Raw genomic sequence first — 18,926 nt, 5'->3', positions numbered from 1 at the left:
CATAATAAATAAAAACGCTCTCTTTCGCATTTGCATTAGTTGCAAGCTGCTAGAGCAAAACCCGTGGTTGCCAATCTGATGAAGTTACCCTAGAGAAGCATATGTGCCTTAATGATAAGACCTTGACAGAGTCACTGCAAAACGAGTCTTGTGGCAGTTAGCGCCCTAGCAGCAGGCTGGCCCTCCGTGCAGGCAAAAAGCACGTGCTATGTCACCTCCAGACGCACAAGCCACAGCCAAGGCGGCCCCACAACTCAGCCCCTCAGCCCCTTGGCCCCTGAATGCAGACGATCTTTGCATGGACCTCCACTTTGCCCTACCCACCCCTTAACTAGCGCTTTATGATGGCTTCACACGCGCTATTAGATCGAAGATATCCGAAGGTCGTTGCCCGTGGTGATCACAACTGGCGTGTGCTTATCAACTAACATATAGCCTGAGCTCTGTCCACAACCCAATCGAGAATGTCTGTTACAAACGTGATCAAAACGATCGGAAGAGAGACAATAGTTCTGATGAGGATTGATAGCCATCGTGCGGCGAAGTGGGGATCCTCTCACTCATGCCCAGAACCGTAACAAGTACGACAGAAATGAACTTTGAGAATGATCTTTTGATATGAAGGTTTAAACTCCCAACCTCGACCAACCACCTTGACTCCTAACCGTATCGCCACCTGAATATTCCCCATCACTTTTTAACCCTTCAAGAACCCCACCCTCATATGTCCATTGCCCCCTCTGTTGGCTCTAAAGTAATATGGCACAAATGTAATCTCCCGCTCATCTCCAACCTCCTGATCAGCAGCTGCCATCCCAGGTGTTACACCACGAGGCTTAGAGTCCCAATTCGTCAGTTGCCTCTGCCAGCACTTTGACTTGAGCACAATGTACTCTTCACCAGTCTGCTCGCTCACCCGCTTCTCTTCAGTGACTGGTGTATCTCGTTTGAGAATTGTGTCCTTGAAGTGGTTCTTCTCCCACTCGTTGTCGACGTCTTCCGCGCAGTAGATGATGGGTCCACGAGCCAAGGTGAGGGTATTCTGGTTGGTACGAGGGTGTGGTGAAATGCATCGTGGCTCAAAGTTGCCAATTTCGAGCGTGAAGGATGGGTTGGCCGAGAGGTAAGCATGGCTGAGGCTAATGTACCCCTTGGAGATGCTAACTTGGTCTGCACTTGGGCTTGGTGTCAGCGTGTATTGGCCTTGGGCCCACGCGGGTAGACGAAGACGGATCGTGGTTTGAGTCTCGGGCGTCGAAAGCTGGAACTTGATCTTTCCCTCAAGAGGCCAGTTGGACTCCTGCTCAAGAACAACAGTCTTTCCGCCAACCTCAAATGCCAGCTTTGCAGACGTGTAAAGATGAACGTTGATGTATGCCCCTCCGTTCTCAGCCCCATAGTCCCAGAGGTAACCTCCCAAGCTGCCGTACAATCTCGCTAGGTTGGGAGGACAACAGGCACACCAGAACCAGTCGTATCGAACACTCTTGTCAGCTTCTGAGCTGGCGAGTTGGTTGACGTATGTAAACTCCTTGCCGTTGAGGCTCATGGCTGTCATGACCACATTGTATAGACTGAGCTCAAGGATATCGCCGTAGCGCCCATCGAGGTCAAGATGAAGGAGTCGCTCTGCTAGCATCATCACGGCAATGGAGGCGCAAGTTTCAGAGTAACAACCTCCTTCGTCGGTGGACTGGGGAAGGTAGTGATCAACGCTGAAGCCCTCCCACTGCTTGATGGAACCGATTCCGCCAGTCAGATACATCTTTTGATCAACCATGTTATCCCAAAGACGGGACAGAGTCTCGGTCCACTCCTTGGGAGCAGAAATCTCTTGGCTCTTGATTTGATGGTTGTAGATGAGATCTGCCACAGCAACCAAGAGGTACACAGCACGAACACTATGCCCTTCAATGGTCTTTTGTTCGAGAATTGGGAGATGAGCCTGATTAACCCAATACGAGTCATGCTCAGGATAAGAATCAGGCCGAGCCCAAAAGTTATCCTTTCGCTGCTCCGTCTCCCACACGTAATAGTGCTTCCCGTCTTGACCCTTGGGGTTACCTCTCTCTTCGAGGAAGTACTTGGCGAGGCTGTAGGCCTGCTGGCTGCCGGTGGCGCTATAGAGACGGAAGAGCGCGAGTTCGATCTCTGGGTGTCCGGGATAGGCGTGGAGTTGGTTGTCGGCAGGGCCAAAAGTCTTGTCGATGTGGTTGATGTATTCGAGGATGGGTTCCATTAGGAGGTCATTCTTGTAGTGATTCTTGTGGGCAAGGGCAGCTTCAAGAAGATGGCCAGCGTTGTAACTGTAATAGAGGTTAGCATTGTAGTTGAGACTTTGTAAAGTTCACTTACAGCTCGTGCATATCCTTGACGTTGGTCCATCGCTTGTCAGGCTCGACAACCGTATAGTGAACATTGAGGTAGCCGTCCTCATGCTGAGCACTACGAATCATCTCGACAAGCTCCTGAACTGCCTTGTCGATTTCCTCATCATAGTTCTCCCCTAGCCAGTAACAGGCTGCCTCAATCCACTTGGCAATGTCACTATCCCAGAAGAGGTGGAAAGGAACAGGCCACATGGCGTGGTTATCATAGATGGGGTGCCATTTCAGCTTGAAGCAGTCATAACGTCCAGTTGTCTTCAACTGTTCAAGCTGAGTATGGATAGACGTCTTGCGGATGGTATCTCTCCTGACAGACAACAAAGTCTTGCCGGTAAAGGCAGACTGAGAAAAGACTGACTGAGGGTGGGACATGACGAAGGGGCAAGCTCAGGTCTCAGTAAAGATTCAGGTCAGTATGGAGGAGATAAGATGCTACGGAGCAACGGGTAGCTAAACACAGATCTCGAGCTGACAACGTATCATGGACTTATATCCAGCTGAGGCTATCATGGATCCACGACTCGCGTCTGAAGCCCCAAAGGCCCCCCGCGGCTTCCACCTCATCTTCCGCATCTAGACATACCAGCTTGATAAGCGGAGAGGCCAATGAGCTCAGGTCGGCGCCCTGCCACCGGTCGGACGAAGCAGCCGATGCGGGGGTCGGGGTGTGCCACCGACGGCCGGGAATAGCGCCCTTGTAACTTGGTAATAAGCGGCGGCTCGTCATTGGGCACGGCGTGTCACAAGGGGCACCCGGGCAGTTTAACCTGCCCACTAGCAGCTATCATGAACTAGTTGGTTGACTCGCGATAGTGACCCGCTAACCCAGCCTGGCCCTTGTTGCTTCAAGGAAGGCCTTCCAACCTTCACCGTGTGTTGGGACCTGAAGTATTCTATCTCAGGGCTTGTTTTAGTGTGGATAGCGGCATCAGTCCCCATTGGAGCGCATAGATAAACAGAGATTATGATGTAGTTCTCTCCCCATTCGTCCTTGTTCCATGCCGGTGCAAAAGGTCCACCTCCGTATCTCCAAACTCTCCCCGCAAACCCAATCCTGCATGGGTTTATCCACTTCCCCGGAATCTGCCAAGGCTGTGCTGGATAAGAGAGTTGCTTCAATAAGTGTTCAAGGGCCATCCGAGTATATATATCCTGGGTGCTGCCTCGAGTTGAGGATCCTGATCAGCCTCGACAGCCTTATCACCATCATCACAAGCTACGCCTACTCCTGACTCTCACTGCAAAGTCAACTTGAACATCATGGCGCCGCCTGAGAAAGTCATCCCGACTGAGGTCGAGCTTGAACAGCTGGACTTGGATGATCAGCACACTCAAGACCTCGTCCAGCGAGCTCAAGCCAGTGATGCAGCTGACCGGCAATTGACGGTGCGACAGGCGCTGAAGAAGTACAAGAAGGCTGTTGCCTGGGCTCTTTTCCTGTCCACCAGTCTTATCATGGAGGGTTATGACCTTGTCATTGTTAGTTACCCCAAATCTGATATATGACGAGACTTGACACTGACATGTGGCAAAGATCACCTCATTCTACGGCCAGACGCAGTTCAGAGAGCGATTTGGTGTCTGGGATCCCAAGACTGAACAGAAGCAGATTACCCCTGCCTGGCAATCGGGTCTTTCCAACTCAGCCTTGGTTGGCCAGCTTGCTGGTCTCGTCGCCAACGCCTTTTGCCAGGATCGGTTTGGTGCTCGATACACCATGATGTTCTTCTTGGCTTGGATGGCTGTTATGATTGCTATTCCTTGCTTTGCGCCCTCGCTGCCTATTCTTGCATGGGGTGAGGCGATGTGTGGTGTCTCTTGGGGTGTTTTCCAGGTGAGTTCGTTCAACTTTCCAGTTTGCTAGTTGTCAAAGAAGTGAAGCTAACATGTGCGTGTCCAAACAGACTCTTTCCACTACTTACGCCTCCGAAGTTGTTCCTACTGTTCTTCGACCCTACGTCACCGCCTACGTTTGCATGTGTTGGGGCGCCGGTATTCTTCTCTCCGGTGGTGTCGTCCGTGCTGTAGCCGGCATCGAGGGAGACATGGGCTGGCGACTTCCCTTCCTCCTCCAGTGGATCTGGCCTCTTCCTCTCTTCATCGGAGCCTACTTTGCCCCTGAGTCTCCTTGGAACGCCGTCCGACGAAACAAGCTTGATGTGGCAAAGAAGAGTTTGATGCGTCTTCATGAGGCCAACGCTGAGAGGGAGGCTGAGGTTGAGGCCACGCTTGCTTATATCCGCCATACTACTGCTCTGGAGAGGGCTGAGACGCATGAGGCTAGCTTCCTGGACTGCTTCCGTGGAACCAACCTTTGGAGAACTGAGATTGTGAGTGGATTTTGGATTCAATGTTTGCTCAAATGGCTAACTCTTGGCAGAACTGTGTCGTCTGGGCTGCTCAGATTCTCGGCGGCAACGCTCTCGTCGCTTATGGAGTCACTTTCCTCCAGTCCGCAGGCTTTTCCGAGATTGCCTCCCTGAATCTCAACATCTCTCTATCCGCTTGCTATGTAGTCGGTGGCATCATCTCCTGGTTCCTTTTCCCTCACCTTGGCCGAGCGACTCTCTACATGAGCGGTCTGACATTCCTCTTCTTTGCGAACCTTGTTATCGGCGGGCTTGGCTTCACCAAGAGTGAAGGAGCCCAGATGGCTATTGGTATCATCCTGGTGGTCTCTAACTTGGTCAACATGGTCACCGTTGGCCCTGTTTGTTATCCCATCGTTGCCGAGACCCCTTCTGGACGTCTCCGTTACAAGACTATTGTCATTGGGCGATTCGTGTACAACCTCACCGGTCTTGTCGAGCACACTATCACCCCTCGCATGATTTCGCCTCTTGGTACGCCCTCGTCGATCGACACTCTATGGCAAATATATACTGACATTCCGTAGGCTGGAACTGGGGAGCCAAGGCTGGTCTCTTTTACGCAGGCACCAACCTCCTGTGCAACACTTGGTGCTACTTCCGACTTCCCGAGACCAAGGACCGCACATTCGGAGAACTCGATGTTCTCTTCGAGAACAAGATTCCCGCCCGCAAGTTCAAGTACACTGCTGTCGACCGTAAGTATTGGCCTCTCCTGGCGAGCATACGACATAAACTGACTCGTAGATAGAATTTGCCCAGTCGCACGACGTCAAGGGCGAAGATGCTGCTTAATTATTTATTAGCCTCTGGTTCTGGTCGCGGTATTGCACACTAATCAGCAGCAAGGGATGGGAGATACATCTTTGCCTTAGATACAGTCATGTAGACAAAAAACGGAGTCCCTTCTTATCTTTAATTTGACCCATCCGTGATTCTGACTTGCCCAGTTCCAGACTCAGCTGCTGAGTGGCTGTAAGCGGTGTGAACTAGTCATCTTAGCCTTGAAGCAATCACCAGCCACGGCATGAACTAGTGTTGACTGGGCTGAAACTGACTCGGAATTCATCCGCGGAGAAAACCGTTTGTTGGGGGTCTCGGGGATTCTCCGCACGCACAAAAGCAGGGCTATCCCTGTCTCCCTCGACAGAAGGGGAACATTACGAGCATCTCAGCCCGGATCAACTGGAGGTGGTGTCAATCCCTGTAGATGACAAGGTGACTCGCCTGGAAGGGATGTCTTTTATGTAAATCCCTCCCTTGACCGCGTGATTGAGGCATTTCCCGAATATTTCCCCAGACAGAAGCTCTAGTGACAACTGTGGGGTTGGGCTTTGTGATATGCCTGATGCTTGAAGCCGAGTTGGGTTACGGTGACTCTGTCTGGTGACCAGGGTCGGCATCGACTCATGGGTGAAATCTGTGGCTATGACAAGGGATTTTGTTGATTAAAGCTTGGCGTTGGGCTCTGGACTTCGACGTGCATCTGCACTCGGAGCGGCCATGTAGATACCCGATAAAGTGTATCGTTTCCTTATCTGTCAAGCATGATATGATATCGTCTGACTGAGGTTGGCTCTCTCGAATACGAGGTAGCATAGAAAGTTCAAGTCGCATCCAAGACCTCCAGCCCGTTCTCCCCCGCCTCTCGACTCACTTGCAAGACTGTGCGGATCTGCCCCATCTGCAACTATTTTCCTCTGCCGCCCAGAACATCGAACTCTTGACCGAACTCCGGACCTCACGACAATTATAGGGAGCTGAGAGAGGCGCTCGTAGGATGAGTCGTCATCTAGAGCATTGCGCGGCCCAGCGTTGGCAGCGAACCGTTTCCAGATTTGCTCCCTTTTAGTCTTGTATAGCTCAGGGTAGTGCAGTGTTAAATGAACCCTGCTCTTAAATGCTGGGTCTCTGGACTTGTCACGGTTCGAGGTCATGATAAGAAGGACGCAGTAGTATTCGAGCTTCCTTATCGCTTGGTCAACAACAAGTTCAGGGCTAGGGAATAGGGCTACTCACCGAAGAAACACGGCAAAAACCTCATTGTGTGTCAGCTCATTCGAGGATCGTTCCTGCAGGAGGATGTTGCACTCGTCAAGCGGGCCTATGGCATCCCAACTTTCTGCCATTTAAAGACTTCGGGTAGCCGAGATTCGACACTGTCTGGTTGCTGACCGAGCTCTCCTGCACTAAGAAGGGAAAGAGACTTGCGGGCCTCTTCAGATACGGCTTCAACTGTGAGGGCTTAGCCAATACCTGGGCTGCTCAGCGATAGTATAATGACGCCAAGCCCCTTGCCCTCAAAAATGTCGTCGAATGCGACTTCGTTGGCAGCATGCCCCTCTGCAAAGGAGACCATCAGATTCTTGTAGACTGGTGGAAGCAGGAGCTTCGGAAAGACGTCGTTCCAGGTTATGTCAGACAGATGGTCGACGTTGAATTCACACAAGAGCTTCGTTTTGAGTGAGTATCCTAGCACTTTTGAGTTGCAAGGAAGAAAGTGCTCGTCTTCGAGATGGCCTGAAATAGAAGTTAGCCATGTATGGAGGGGTCCTATTTGTTGGCAGCCCACTGAAATCCTCTCCATGTCGAACCTGGGTATCGAGATGGAGCTGATAGAATCAAGAGATTCAAGTTTACAACGATCATGGGAGTGGGAGTCCAAGTATGCCGCAGCATCTAACATGACGCGTTGGCCGTATTTGTCTCTGCTCAGGTCGATGAAGGTAGCTCGCCTGGAGTATGTCCTGTGGTGAACACCTCGAAGGCTATGAAACTTCCTACTTTGTGCACTGATTCTTGATCTCGTCTCGTTTGGAGATGGTAGTAGGCTGGCTGGATATACCTCGAGCTCTGCAAACCTTCGGGTCCCAGTAAACTGGTGGACCTTGAGTTCTGCGGACACATCCGCATCGTTCTTAGTCACAGTCGACGTACCCTAAAGTATCTGCACCAATTCGGTGTACGCTCTAGGAGGTAAATTGTGAGTCAACTCCAAAATACGACGCTCTGTTTTATGCCTGGGGAACCTCGCCTTCTCAGCGCTCTATCCTACTCAATAAGGACAAGTTCTCTATTGGAGAAAACCTTAAGGCTATGTTGAGACAACAACGGCGATGGGATGGACGAGGAAGAATTCTCTGGATCGACGAAATTCACGTCAATCCCGCCGTTCTAAGAAAAGTGAGTGCTAAGTAATAGCTAAGGAAGCCTAAGTTAAGGTTAGGGAAGGCCATGCTTAAGCTATACTTGGGCGAAGATATCTACATGACCCTATTTTTAAAGATTGTACGCCTCTACAAGGCCGATACTTAGCCCCAAATGTTAAATTCCTTGTGTAAGCGGATCTCGGGAAGGCTCTAAAGCTCAGTTGAACATTGTTCGGGTTGGAGGACGAAACAGGTGCCGATCGACCAGCTAGCATCCAGTCGCGACTCGATGGTGGCAAGACGGATCTCTACTAGATTGTTACCGTCTCTACTACGGATACCAGTGCTAAGTGCGTTGACATGGACGATGGTCTCACAACGGAGGGTAGACGCGCCTGCGCGGAAGTTTAGGAGACGGACATCGGGCACTTTTTACCCAACAAAGGGTGAAGCCACGAAGTTTTCAATTCGCGGCCGTTAAAGGAGGACCTTGGAAGCCGCTGCAATTACAGTGAATGTAAAGCCGGAACGCAGTGGCAGTGAGCTTGGCGAACTGGCGAATTGGCAAATTGGTAATCAAGAAATAAACGCCGGTGGGATACCGGAACGGAACCCCAAGTAAACTTTGCAAAGGCATCCGGCCTAGACCCTTGCAGTGTCGGACCGAACCAGCTCACTTGCAGTATTAAGCGCGCGCGATATCCATCTGGCCTAGATCAACTACTGGTACGCGTCAGCACCTCTCTATTCAGACCCTCGTGGATCTTGACGCCGGTGACACAGCCCCTGGTCTGTTCTATCGCAGTATAGGCAGCTACTTATTACAAATGATTTGAGATGTCCTTTAATTATCGTCAAATAGAGTGTGCAACCATCCGTAGCATCTTCTAAGCAGCTAGGCACGCTCCGGATCTGATATGGTTAGAGACAATTAGTAACGCCAGTTGTTCAGAGAAATATCCACAAATGAGGGCATTCGGCACCCTTAGTCTTGCTGGCCACTGGCACCCCTGCTTCGGCCTGTTGCAAACCCAGTTTATAAACTTTAGCCTATACCAGGATGCAGTCACGGAGAGAAAAGCTACAACTCTATTCCACACGATGAGGTGCTTCACCAACTTTGAACGACGGAGCCGTCTCGGAACGGCAACCGTGAGAACAAGGGGGAAGATAGCTCCTCCAACCAGAGATGCTTCCGGATTTTGATATCGGAAATGGGCCGATTACCTTGACTCAACTGGGGATCTGAGTATGAAGGTCCTATGCTTTCGTTGCTTATGTGATGGTGATCCGGGAATAGATGCGTTGACCAGATCCAGCCCCTCGCTCTTCTGGCGACGCGTATGCACCGGTTATGGCGAAAGAGGGTTTCCGAGAGCTCGACCGATTTCTCAGAATCAACCTTGCCTAAACTTGTGGTCTCGTGGCTGTGCCATCTTTCTAATCCTCTTCACCTTGTTTAGAACGCGCCATATTGTCAAGTATAAAGAGGGCCCAGAGGTCATGCCTTGATGAATTCACATTTATCATCTATCTCTCACTCGCTGAGCCTTGGACTTGTTCAAATTATCACGTCAAAACTTTCAAACCTGTCACCAGTACAAGATATCACCCGCAATGGCGCTCGTCTCAATGCTGCGATGCGCTGGGGCACTCATAGCCACGGGTATGGTGTCCTATGCCTCTGCCAAGGGACCACCCCATCGCCCAGGACGTCCTGTTGCCGACTTCGTCTTCCAGAATGGATCCATCTATACCCTTAACGCGGCATCGACCAAAGTCAGCTCTCTGGCTGTCAAGGACGGAGAAATCATCTACGTTGGTAACGACGCCAAGGTCGTGCCCCTGATCGGGAACGCAACGCAGGTCGTGGACCTGGAAGGTCGCATGGTCATGCCTGGCTTCGTGGATCCGCATATGCACGTCCTACAAGCTGGGCAAGATCTGCTCAAATGCAACTTCAACTATCAACGACTCAACGTGGAGCAGATTCTCGAGCACTTGCAGACCTGTCTCGATAGCGACCCAGACAGCACTGACGATGACTGGCTTGACGGCGTTGCCCTCAACTACATCCCTCTGGCCCTCTCTGGCGAGACACTTACCAAGGAAGAACTCGACACCTTGAACACCAACCGCCCTGTCTTTGTTCGTTCCAGTGATTACCATACCTTTGTTCTAAACTCGCGAGCCCTGGCTCTGTCCAACATCACTGCGAGCACTCCGAATCCCCTGGTGGGATTATCGAGCACGTTTCGGGATCCCAGGAACCATCTGGCGTGCTCCTAGATGGCGCCAATATTCTCATTGCTGGGCCTCCGCGGCCTTCCGAAGAGCAGAATGCCGATGCCGGCCGCGCTGCGCTTCAGATTCTACGCGAGAATGGCATTACAACCTGGCAAGATGCACTGGCGACCAATGAGCACTGGGGTCCGTGGCAGATCATCAAGGAGCAGGGCGAACTCAGCTCGCGCGGGTATTTTGACTATCGCATCCAGCCCCCGTCGACGCTGGAGGAGGTTGATGCGGTAGTTGATGAGACGGTAGAGTTGCTCGCATCCCGTAACGACAACACCACCATCGGACCCGAGCCAACGCTGAAATGGCAGTCGATCAAAGCGCTCTTGGATGGAATCATGCCCTATTCCGCCAGGACGGCCGCCAATACGGATCCTTACTGGCTTCCTACCAATGGTACAAACGGTACTGTAGAGTGGGCGCCTGACCCGGACGAGTTGGCCCGCACGTATTGGGAGGCCGATATTCTCTCCAAGACCCTCGGAGGCTTGTTCCTTAAGGGGGTCGACGCGCAGCTGCACACCGACGGTGACAGGGCTGTCCACATCAGCTTGGATGCGGCAGAAGACTACCGTAGAGCTCACCCAGACGCACCTCCGATCCGTCTTGCCCTGGCCCATGCTTCCTTGACCCTGGAGGAGGACTGGCCGCGCTTTGCCGAACTTGGCGTTGATGCCGTCTTCAGTTTCCAATGGTCCCAGCTCGCCCCCATGTGGGTGCCCGAAACGCTGCTGAGCCTGGGTGAGTACCGGATGGATAACTTGGACGCGTATGCGCGCATCGAAGAGGCTGGAAGACCACCTGTATATGGTAGTGACTGGCCTGTAAGTAGCTAGATGCCCTGCCTGTTTTCCACCGCCCTAGCTAACGTTATACTCGTAGGTCGATCCTCTTGACATCTGGTTGGCCCTGAAGGCGGGGGTGACTCGCAGAGGTGACCCGGAGAACCCCAACTCGCCGGCTTCCATCGGCGAAGACTATAGAGGCCCCTTCCCTGGTCGCGGCATCACTCGCGAGTCCGCTCTTCGAGCCATGACAATCAACCCCGCCAGACTGCTACGAGCTGATAAGCAGATTGGGTCGCTGGAGAAAGGCAAGGTTGCAGATATCATCGTGCTTGAGAACAACTACTTTGAAGTACCGGAAGAGGAGTTGGGCCGGAACCGAGTACTCCTCACCATGGTAGGTGGAGAGGTGGTCTACGTCGAGGATAGTGCGCAGACGACCTTTGCCCAAGGAATTACGCCAAAGTTCCCCAACGACAATGAGGCTGCCGTCAGGATGGCACGCAGGTCGCTGGGTGGTGTTGGTGGTAGGAATCTGGGTGAAGAAGGGCGCGCCGAGATGGCTAGGCTGATGAAGCGAGGAGAGTGTGGCCACGGTTCGCATGCGCATAAGCATTAGTGGTCTTCCATAGCTGCCGCCATGGAAGGTTCATGAAACCTAGGTTATGGTATTTTCCAGCATTGGGTTTTAGCGATGGCCTATGTCAACAACTGTCTTCTTCGTTATAGGGGCTGATGGCTTCCTTTAGATACATTATTATAGTCAAGATTCGGTGTTTTATAGCATTGGGTTTTGATGCTATCATATGTCTATAAGTGTGTTCTTTAATCTCATGTACGACCAAGACGTCATTGAAAAAGAAGAATAGTTAAGATGAAGAAAATAAAACTAGTAGAGGCCTCCTCGAAGTAAGATTTATATAGCCAGTAGTTCTAAATAGATCAACCACTTCATACTGAAACTGCACCTTACAGGAGTCTACAAGGGCCCTGGGCCTTTTACGAGTCCTTGACGACTTCTCACACTTGTAATGTTAAGATTATAGAAGGCTTACATACTGCGGTATAGAAAAGCAGCGTTGTTTTAACGAGTTCACCAAACAAGACAAGAGAAGCTTTCTTGCCCTTTTAGACAAGAGCTTAAATCTTGTTGATTCTAAATTCTCCACCGAAAACGCGGGTGCTTCCAGTCTAGATCCTCAATTCCCTCGGCATCAACATTGCCCAACGCGGCTTCCGCCTCCCTTTGCCTTATATCCCTTCCTCTATTATCCCGCTTCATCCATAACAAGGTCAAATACATAACAGACATTATGACGACCTGCCCGGCCAGGTTTATCCCGTTACCAATCGGATAGTCAGGGCCATCGGAGGGCAGAAATGACCACATTGCAATGAGCCCACCAATGTTCCCTATCATAACGTTCCATCCGATGGCAGATGATCGAGCTGTATCAGAAACAACATTGGCAGAGACCTGGCCATTTGACAGAGGCGCGTAGGAAAAGATGAGGGCAGCCACGAAGAAAAAGGCTGCGTATCTCACCATCAAGTCCTTGGATGCGAGAAACATGATATAGCCAACGGCGGTAGGTATCGAGCATAGGGCCAAGAAGATTTGTCGCTTGTCAAGTTTCCAGCTGAAATATGGTACCAGAAGCGTGAAGAAGGCCCCGACAATATATGGTGGCGCAGTATAGAGCTGCTGCTGAACCACACTCCGGTCGCTGTAAATCGTGCGTACAATCGTTGGAGCAAATACGCTAAGACCTTGGACCGTGATGTTATTGAAGAAGAAGGCCACGGAGGTTGCCATCGTCACTGGGTTGATAATGCCCCTGAGGAGCTTCTTCTTGTCGATTCGATCCAGAACCTGTGACTGGCTAACACGCTCGGATCGCAAACGGTCCTCAGCGAGCTTCTTCTCCTCTGCCGTAAGCCAGCGAGCCGTGGCAGGGCTATCTGTCAAGATGAATAGAGAGATCAGGCCAAGCACCATGGTGATCATTCCCTCGATGCCAAATATCATCCGCCAGGTACGAAGAGATCCGAAGCTATCCATGGTGAGGATAGCTGACGCAAGCAAGGCACCAAATGCTCCAGCTAAAGCGGCTGTTACGATGTAACAAGCGATTCGGAAGACCAGTTCAGACGCTCGATACCATCGCGAGAGGTAATAGGCAATGCCAGGTAGCATTCCAGCTTCGAAGATGCCCAGAAGGAAGCGAATAGCCATGGCCTGCGGCACGTTTGTCACAAAAGCATTTGCAACTGAGCAGGCACCAAAGAGGATGGTCAAAATGGGTAAGAACCAGCCAGGCCCGATTATCTTGCAAAGGATGTTGGAGGGGATTTCGAATATGATGTAAGAGACATAGAACAGGGAAAGGGTGGCGTTGTAGTCGATCCCCTTCATCCCCAAGTCTTGCTCGAAACCGGCTAGACGAGCGTTTCCTGGATCCGTACAGATAAGCCCGAGTTCTCTGGAGGAAGAGAAAAGGAAACCCACCGATATTTGAACGGTCGATAAAGCAGAACAAGTAGAGAATGCTGACAATCGGCAGGATGTGTAGGTCGATTCTCTTACGAAGTCGGGCCTCAGCGGCTGGGTCAAGATGAGCCTGGGTGGTGTCGGCGGCCGGGGATAGTTTCCCAACACTACAAGAAAGAAAGGATGTGAATAACTATCGGCAAGAATTTAAAGACGGGACAGGGACATACTCTTCACGCAGGTCGACGGCAGTGTCTGCCTTTGGTGAATCAGAATCGGTCATGTTGAAGTGAAGATGAATGGTCGTTCATTAACAACTGCAGGTACGCTTTGGAAGACTCTGACAAGTGTAGATATTCCAAGGGGCAGGACCGGGGGTATTAATAAATGCCCATAAGGCATTCGTCGGGCTAGATTCAACTCAACATTCGGAAAGAGACTCGTTCGGCAATTAGAGTATAGCAGGTCCGGGACTGTCGAAGACAAAGCCACGGAACTAGGTACCGGATTCCGAGACAGCCAGTACGGGGAGTAATGTTTCTATTCATTTGATCAGGGCAGCCGAGGTTCGTAGACCTAATATCTACCTCACACTTCTTTTCAGGGACCCCTGTCGGTCTAGTCGCTGTACCCAGGCAATCTAAGTTAGACTTTTTTGGAGCCGGGGGCCGTGGCATCGCCCGGAGGGTCTGTGAGGCGGCCAGTGACGCGTTGCCGGATGCATGGATAACGCAAGAAACGCGGGGTGATGAGGCCTAATCGGAGCGCATCCCGCTCGGGATTGAACGTGAGGGGCTGGGTTGGTAAGAATCCATGCCGTGATATGCGGCCGAGGTTTCTAATGGCTGAGTAAAATGATTAGGAATCTAAGGTATATATATATTAATACGGAAGTTTATCTTGAAAGTTTCATCTAGAAAAGATGCAGCTCCCAAAGCCAGTCTCTTTGACGTTCACCCTTTCCCTTTGGGTTCTCGGCATGGGTCGAGATCCTCGGCGTGAGAGGCCAGCCCGCGGATATAATTGAAGAGGCCGGGCCTGTTTGGGACACCGTAAGGGTCAGAGAGTAATTGAGTGCCGTAGACTTTAGCGATGAGGTCCTGAGCTTCCCTGATGGTATCCCTGTGTCGGTCTTCCAAGCCTGGGGGTCCGTAGCACCCGTGCATCGCGAAGGCACTTGCCCGGTCTTCTGGCTCAGTTATCCCATCGAGGGCCGGGCTTCAACTATAAAAAAGAACACATTAGAAGGCACTTACCCATTTGCCGACCAATCTCGGGTTAAAGTACTCTGGCGCACAATATTGATGGATGCTGTCACTTGCGGCCTCATAAAGACCCCTTTCATCTTGAGCGAATTCCACCTGCTCTCAGACCCCAGAATCTGACCCAAATGTTTGAGCCATGGGGGATTCGTTGCTCATTTCCACCCAAAACACAGCACGTAGAGTTGCTCTTGATGCATTACGTGCACGTGGGAGCCGCCCAGATGTGGCACTGGGAGACCAATCTCTATTGCATAACACCACGACCGTTCAGGACGAAAAAGGGCTACGTTTGACTCTGTCACCTAAAGGCTCGACCGGGAGACGAGGTCGCGACACGTTTCGGGGCACCTGTCCCGGTTATGCTCAGATATTTCGACGAAGGATATGTGCTATTGGAAGAAAGTCTGTTCGGAATTTTCACCTGACAACACGTCGACAGAAGAGCTTCATTAGTTACGTGCACGGTATCATGGACGGCGAGGTTATTCAGGATCTTCGAGACCAGGGGAGAGAGATGAATGAGACGGACTTTAAGCTGTTGAAGACTGTTTAGGTTGGAAAAGTATTGACTCGGAACTTGACTGTTAACTCTTTGCTTCACGTACTCACCCAGGTGCGATTCCTGCCTGAAATGCCCTCGATTCTACGCGATTCCATAAAATCTGCAAGGCAATCAAACTACCTAAAACGTAGCGAATTGACGCTGGCGCTACTTGTCATCTCTTATTTAATTCGTTCGGCTTGCAGGAAACGCTGCAAACCCCTCCCCAAGGTAAGGCAGGCTGGCGAACCATGTACGCGCCCAACCTGCTGATCAAGGGCTACAAAATGCTCATGCGTGGATATTCTTCCCAGAGCGTGACACAACACGCATCTGAACTTGGAGACCTTCATAGTCATTTCCAGCACCATCCCAACGATGAATCCGATATCCGTGTTCAGCGCCACTGCCGGTGCTATGCGACTTCTAGACTACTCATGCAACATCATCAAAGCGGCATCGAAATGGATCGAATCACCGGAAGGAGTTCCCATTGATATGCATGAAATGGAAACGGCAGCCGAAGATCTAGCCGAGTCAATCAAGCAACTATCCATAGATGCTTGCCAGGAAAGTGATAAAGCTCTCATGACCATTTGTGCTTCATCTTGCAATATAACAAAAGCAATCTTGGCGTTGGCTGGAGCTTTTAAGCAAAATGTGCTCGCTAGTAAGCGGGAGATAGTTTCCGAAGTTCTCCGGGAAGCTGGATGGGAACGAAATATGAAAGCCTTTCAAGGCAGGCTTTCAGAACTACAGCTTCGACTCAGGCGCCACGTCGAAATGGAGTCACAGTAAGTGAGAATTTGGCCTTCCATGGAAAATTAATGAGAAAGACTTTCTAATTCAAGTCAGGAAGCGCAACCACCACCCGCAAGTGGCCCTGGCCTCCATGGCTGCAAAGGTCATCAATGTTGAAGAAAAGGTGGATTCTAATGGGGTTTGTGCCAAAAGCGCAACCTCTATTGCGGATGAAATCGGCCGAGTATGTTCGATGAAGTGGCTACTCAGTGAAACTACTAACCACGACTTGTTAGTCTCCCTCAAATACAATGGTGCTGTCTTGGACTCTGGAAACAAGTCCATCAAGACCGCCAACTGAGGAGAACGCTCAAATACTCCCTGAGGCGTTGGAAAAGCCTTGCACTACAACCCAAATTGATACGTTCTCTACTCAGATGTTATTAATACACCACAAGTTGTATTTGAAACATGGGCATCTGTTTCATGGGAGTGTTGAGTAGTATTGAGTAGTCATGGCGTTGATATAAAAGTCTTGGATTGAAGAGGCGGATGCGTAGAGCCCATCAGCTTATCCCATAGCTCAATTTAACTATATCCATCACCTGCCATAGCATCGCTGCCTCTCTGGCTTGAGGAGCTGCAATTAAAAATACTATTGACTATCTTAAGCCTATATAAGCAGCGGTACTTGTCCTTTGGCCGAGGTTACCAAATTAAGAATCCTTGCGGTAAAAAGCGACCACCTTGCCCCAGAACGTCTTGGGCTGGTCGGCATTCTCGTCTCGTCGGGGCACATCAACCCTCTCACCGTCGAGACCAGTGCTGGTGACAGCGTTCTGCTGCTTGCCGAGGTAGAAGTCGGGCATGAAGAAGGTGGCGATCAGAGGCACAGCAGCGAGGACAAGCGCACAGGTGGCGATGTGGCCATTGATAGCGGAATAGGCACGAATAGCACCCTGGCGGACAGGGTCGTTGAAGGTGTAGTCGCTGCGGAGGGCCTTGATGTCGTTGTAGAGCTCTAGGACCTTCTCTTGGCTAACGCCAGGCAGCTCCTTGTACATGCGGTCAAGCATCTCGTTGGTCCAGATGGCGGATGACACGGCACTTCCAATGGACGAGCCAAGAGTAGACCACAGAGTGAGCAGAGAGATCATGGAGGCCATGTCCTCATGGGGCACCGAGGCCTGACTGCCGACACGAACACCCACAACGTTGAATGAGCCCAGACAGAAGATGAGCTGAGCGAGCACGAGGCGGGCCGTGTCCTGGACCATGTCGCCGTTGGGCTTGACCAACAGCCCGTAGGCAAGCAGTCTCGCCGCAGCACCAAAGACCATCAGACTCTTGTATCGGTGAGTCTTTCGCTGGATGAGACCGACGATGGGGCCAATAAGACTCAGTCCCATGGTGGTAATGCCCAGGAAGATGATCCACTGGTAGTTGGTCCAGTTCTTGATGATGAGGATGTAGGACGAGAAGTAGGTGTTGCGAACGGACGAAGCCATCTGGTTGAAGGTGTAGATGGTGACGGCAGCGAGGAACGTGCGGTTCTGGATAATTCGCTTCGTCATGAGAGGCTTCTTGGCGACGTACATCTCAAAGAGGACAAAGACAATGAGCAAGACGAAACCAACGACAAGCATAGCAATGATGCTCGCGTTGCCCCACCCACCCTTGGCTGTCTTGGCGAGAGTGAATGGCAGAAGGATGAGTGAAAATGCAAAGCCGAGGATGATGAGGCCAATGATGTCGATGTCGATCAGGCCCTGGTAGAGGAGCTTGGCCCAGTAGCCGAAACCCCTAGAGGAAGTCTCGTCCACGCCAGTTCGAACGCGCGCAGAGTCGGCCATGGTGACCATGCCCAGCTTCTCCCCACGTCGCTGCATGGAGTAGAGAGTGAAGATGGCGGGCATGAGCAGCACAGGAACGATGATGGCGAACATACCCAGACCCCATCTCCAGTTATCATAGAAGCCATCGGCAATGAAGCCATTGACGGGTACGGTGACGACAAAGGGTAGAGCTAGGGCAGCGCCGAAGAAGCCTCGCCATTCGAGAGGAGTCAAGTCTCCAACAATGATATCGCTAAGAAGATCGAGACCGGACTTTCCGACCGACGTGAAGGAGACACCGATCGTGTACGCGGCAAAGGTGTTTGCACTGGCAGCGACGACAAAGCCGACAACGTAAAAGACGAGAATGACGACGTAGGTGGTCGGTCGCGAGGTAATGTCGGCCAACTTGCCGATAAAGGGCTTGCTGATAGCTCGAATGATCTGACTGGCGGTACTGACGGCGGCGAGCGAGCTGTGCGTTCCAAAGGTCGACGAGGCGAGGACGTTGAAGACGGAGGTGGTGATGCCCTGATCGAGCGCATAGGCGAACATGGTAAGACCAATTGAGACGCCCAGAAGCCAGAGCAGGATCTTGCCAGACTTGCCAGACTGGTAGAGGACCTTGTTGAAGGCCTCGACCTTGCTCACACCAACTTCAGTGTGGCCTTCAGAGTCCGAGGCTGGGTTGGGCTTCGAGTCTTCCCGGGAGAGGACGGTACCGACGGGCCCGCCATCTTTTCCGGCGGCATTGGCGTCTATCTGTGACGAACCCGCGGCGTTGACCTCGGGCTGGCCAGCGTCTGGAGCAGCTGGCTTCGACATGGTGATGGTTTAGCTTGAGCTCTCTCGAGTCTGAGGAATGAAAAGGAAGAACTTGGAGAATATCCACACAGATCCCGAGGAGATACCAAGAGAAATACCCAAAAATTGTGGTACAAAGTTCGCCTCCCCCCATGCTTCCATTTTATCTGATCAAGGATGATCCGTACCAATCCAGGTTAATAGGTCCCCACGCCGTAACCAACGCCAACGTTGGGACGGGTCAAGAATGTAACGTACAAG

General features: G+C 51.5%; 6 protein-coding genes across 6 annotated transcripts; 3 read left to right on the top strand and 3 right to left on the bottom strand.

The window, feature by feature from the left end:
- Positions 1-697: 697 nt before the first annotated feature.
- MRS44_016837 (uncharacterized protein) lies at positions 698-2,759 on the bottom strand (the record flags this gene model as incomplete). The annotated part of the gene is made up of 2 exons (XM_046272806.2): positions 698-2,306; positions 2,356-2,759. 2 exons carry the CDS (start codon positions 2,757-2,759, stop codon positions 698-700), a joined length of 2,013 nt encoding a protein of 670 aa, XP_046130558.2.
- Positions 2,760-3,647: 888 nt separating this feature from the next.
- Positions 3,648-5,551, top strand: MRS44_016836 (uncharacterized protein; the record flags this gene model as incomplete). Its single annotated transcript, XM_046272807.2, has 6 exons — positions 3,648-3,866; positions 3,922-4,221; positions 4,292-4,717; positions 4,768-5,230; positions 5,284-5,454; positions 5,508-5,551. The coding sequence occupies 6 exons, from the start codon at positions 3,648-3,650 to the stop codon at positions 5,549-5,551; spliced, it is 1,623 nt and encodes a 540-aa protein (XP_046130559.2).
- Positions 5,552-9,522: 3,971 nt separating this feature from the next.
- On the top strand, positions 9,523-11,607 carry MRS44_016835 (uncharacterized protein; the record flags this gene model as incomplete). The annotated part of the gene is made up of 3 exons (XM_065618201.1): positions 9,523-10,053; positions 10,173-11,027; positions 11,086-11,607. 3 exons carry the CDS (start codon positions 9,523-9,525, stop codon positions 11,605-11,607), a joined length of 1,908 nt encoding a protein of 635 aa, XP_065474273.1.
- Positions 11,608-12,144: 537 nt separating this feature from the next.
- MRS44_016834 (uncharacterized protein) lies at positions 12,145-13,762 on the bottom strand (the record flags this gene model as incomplete). Its single annotated transcript, XM_046280113.2, has 3 exons — positions 12,145-13,442; positions 13,498-13,646; positions 13,710-13,762. 3 exons carry the CDS (start codon positions 13,760-13,762, stop codon positions 12,145-12,147), a joined length of 1,500 nt encoding a protein of 499 aa, XP_046130561.1.
- Positions 13,763-15,536: 1,774 nt separating this feature from the next.
- Positions 15,537-16,387, top strand: MRS44_016833 (uncharacterized protein; the record flags this gene model as incomplete). Its single annotated transcript, XM_065618200.1, has 3 exons — positions 15,537-15,582; positions 15,641-16,079; positions 16,141-16,387. The coding sequence occupies 3 exons, from the start codon at positions 15,537-15,539 to the stop codon at positions 16,385-16,387; spliced, it is 732 nt and encodes a 243-aa protein (XP_065474272.1).
- A 355-nt stretch (positions 16,388-16,742) lies between these two features.
- Positions 16,743-18,686, bottom strand: MRS44_016832 (uncharacterized protein; the record flags this gene model as incomplete). Its single annotated transcript, XM_046276630.2, has 1 exon — positions 16,743-18,686. One exon carries the CDS (start codon positions 18,684-18,686, stop codon positions 16,743-16,745), a length of 1,944 nt encoding a protein of 647 aa, XP_046130563.2.
- Positions 18,687-18,926: the final 240 nt, after the last annotated feature.

Source organism: Fusarium solani (genome assembly GCF_023522795.1).
Source record: "Fusarium solani strain SB1 chromosome Unknown bctg00000012, whole genome shotgun sequence".
Taxonomy (NCBI): Eukaryota; Fungi; Ascomycota; class Sordariomycetes; order Hypocreales; family Nectriaceae; genus Fusarium; species Fusarium solani.
This window is presented reverse-complemented; position numbering and strand designations above follow the sequence as displayed.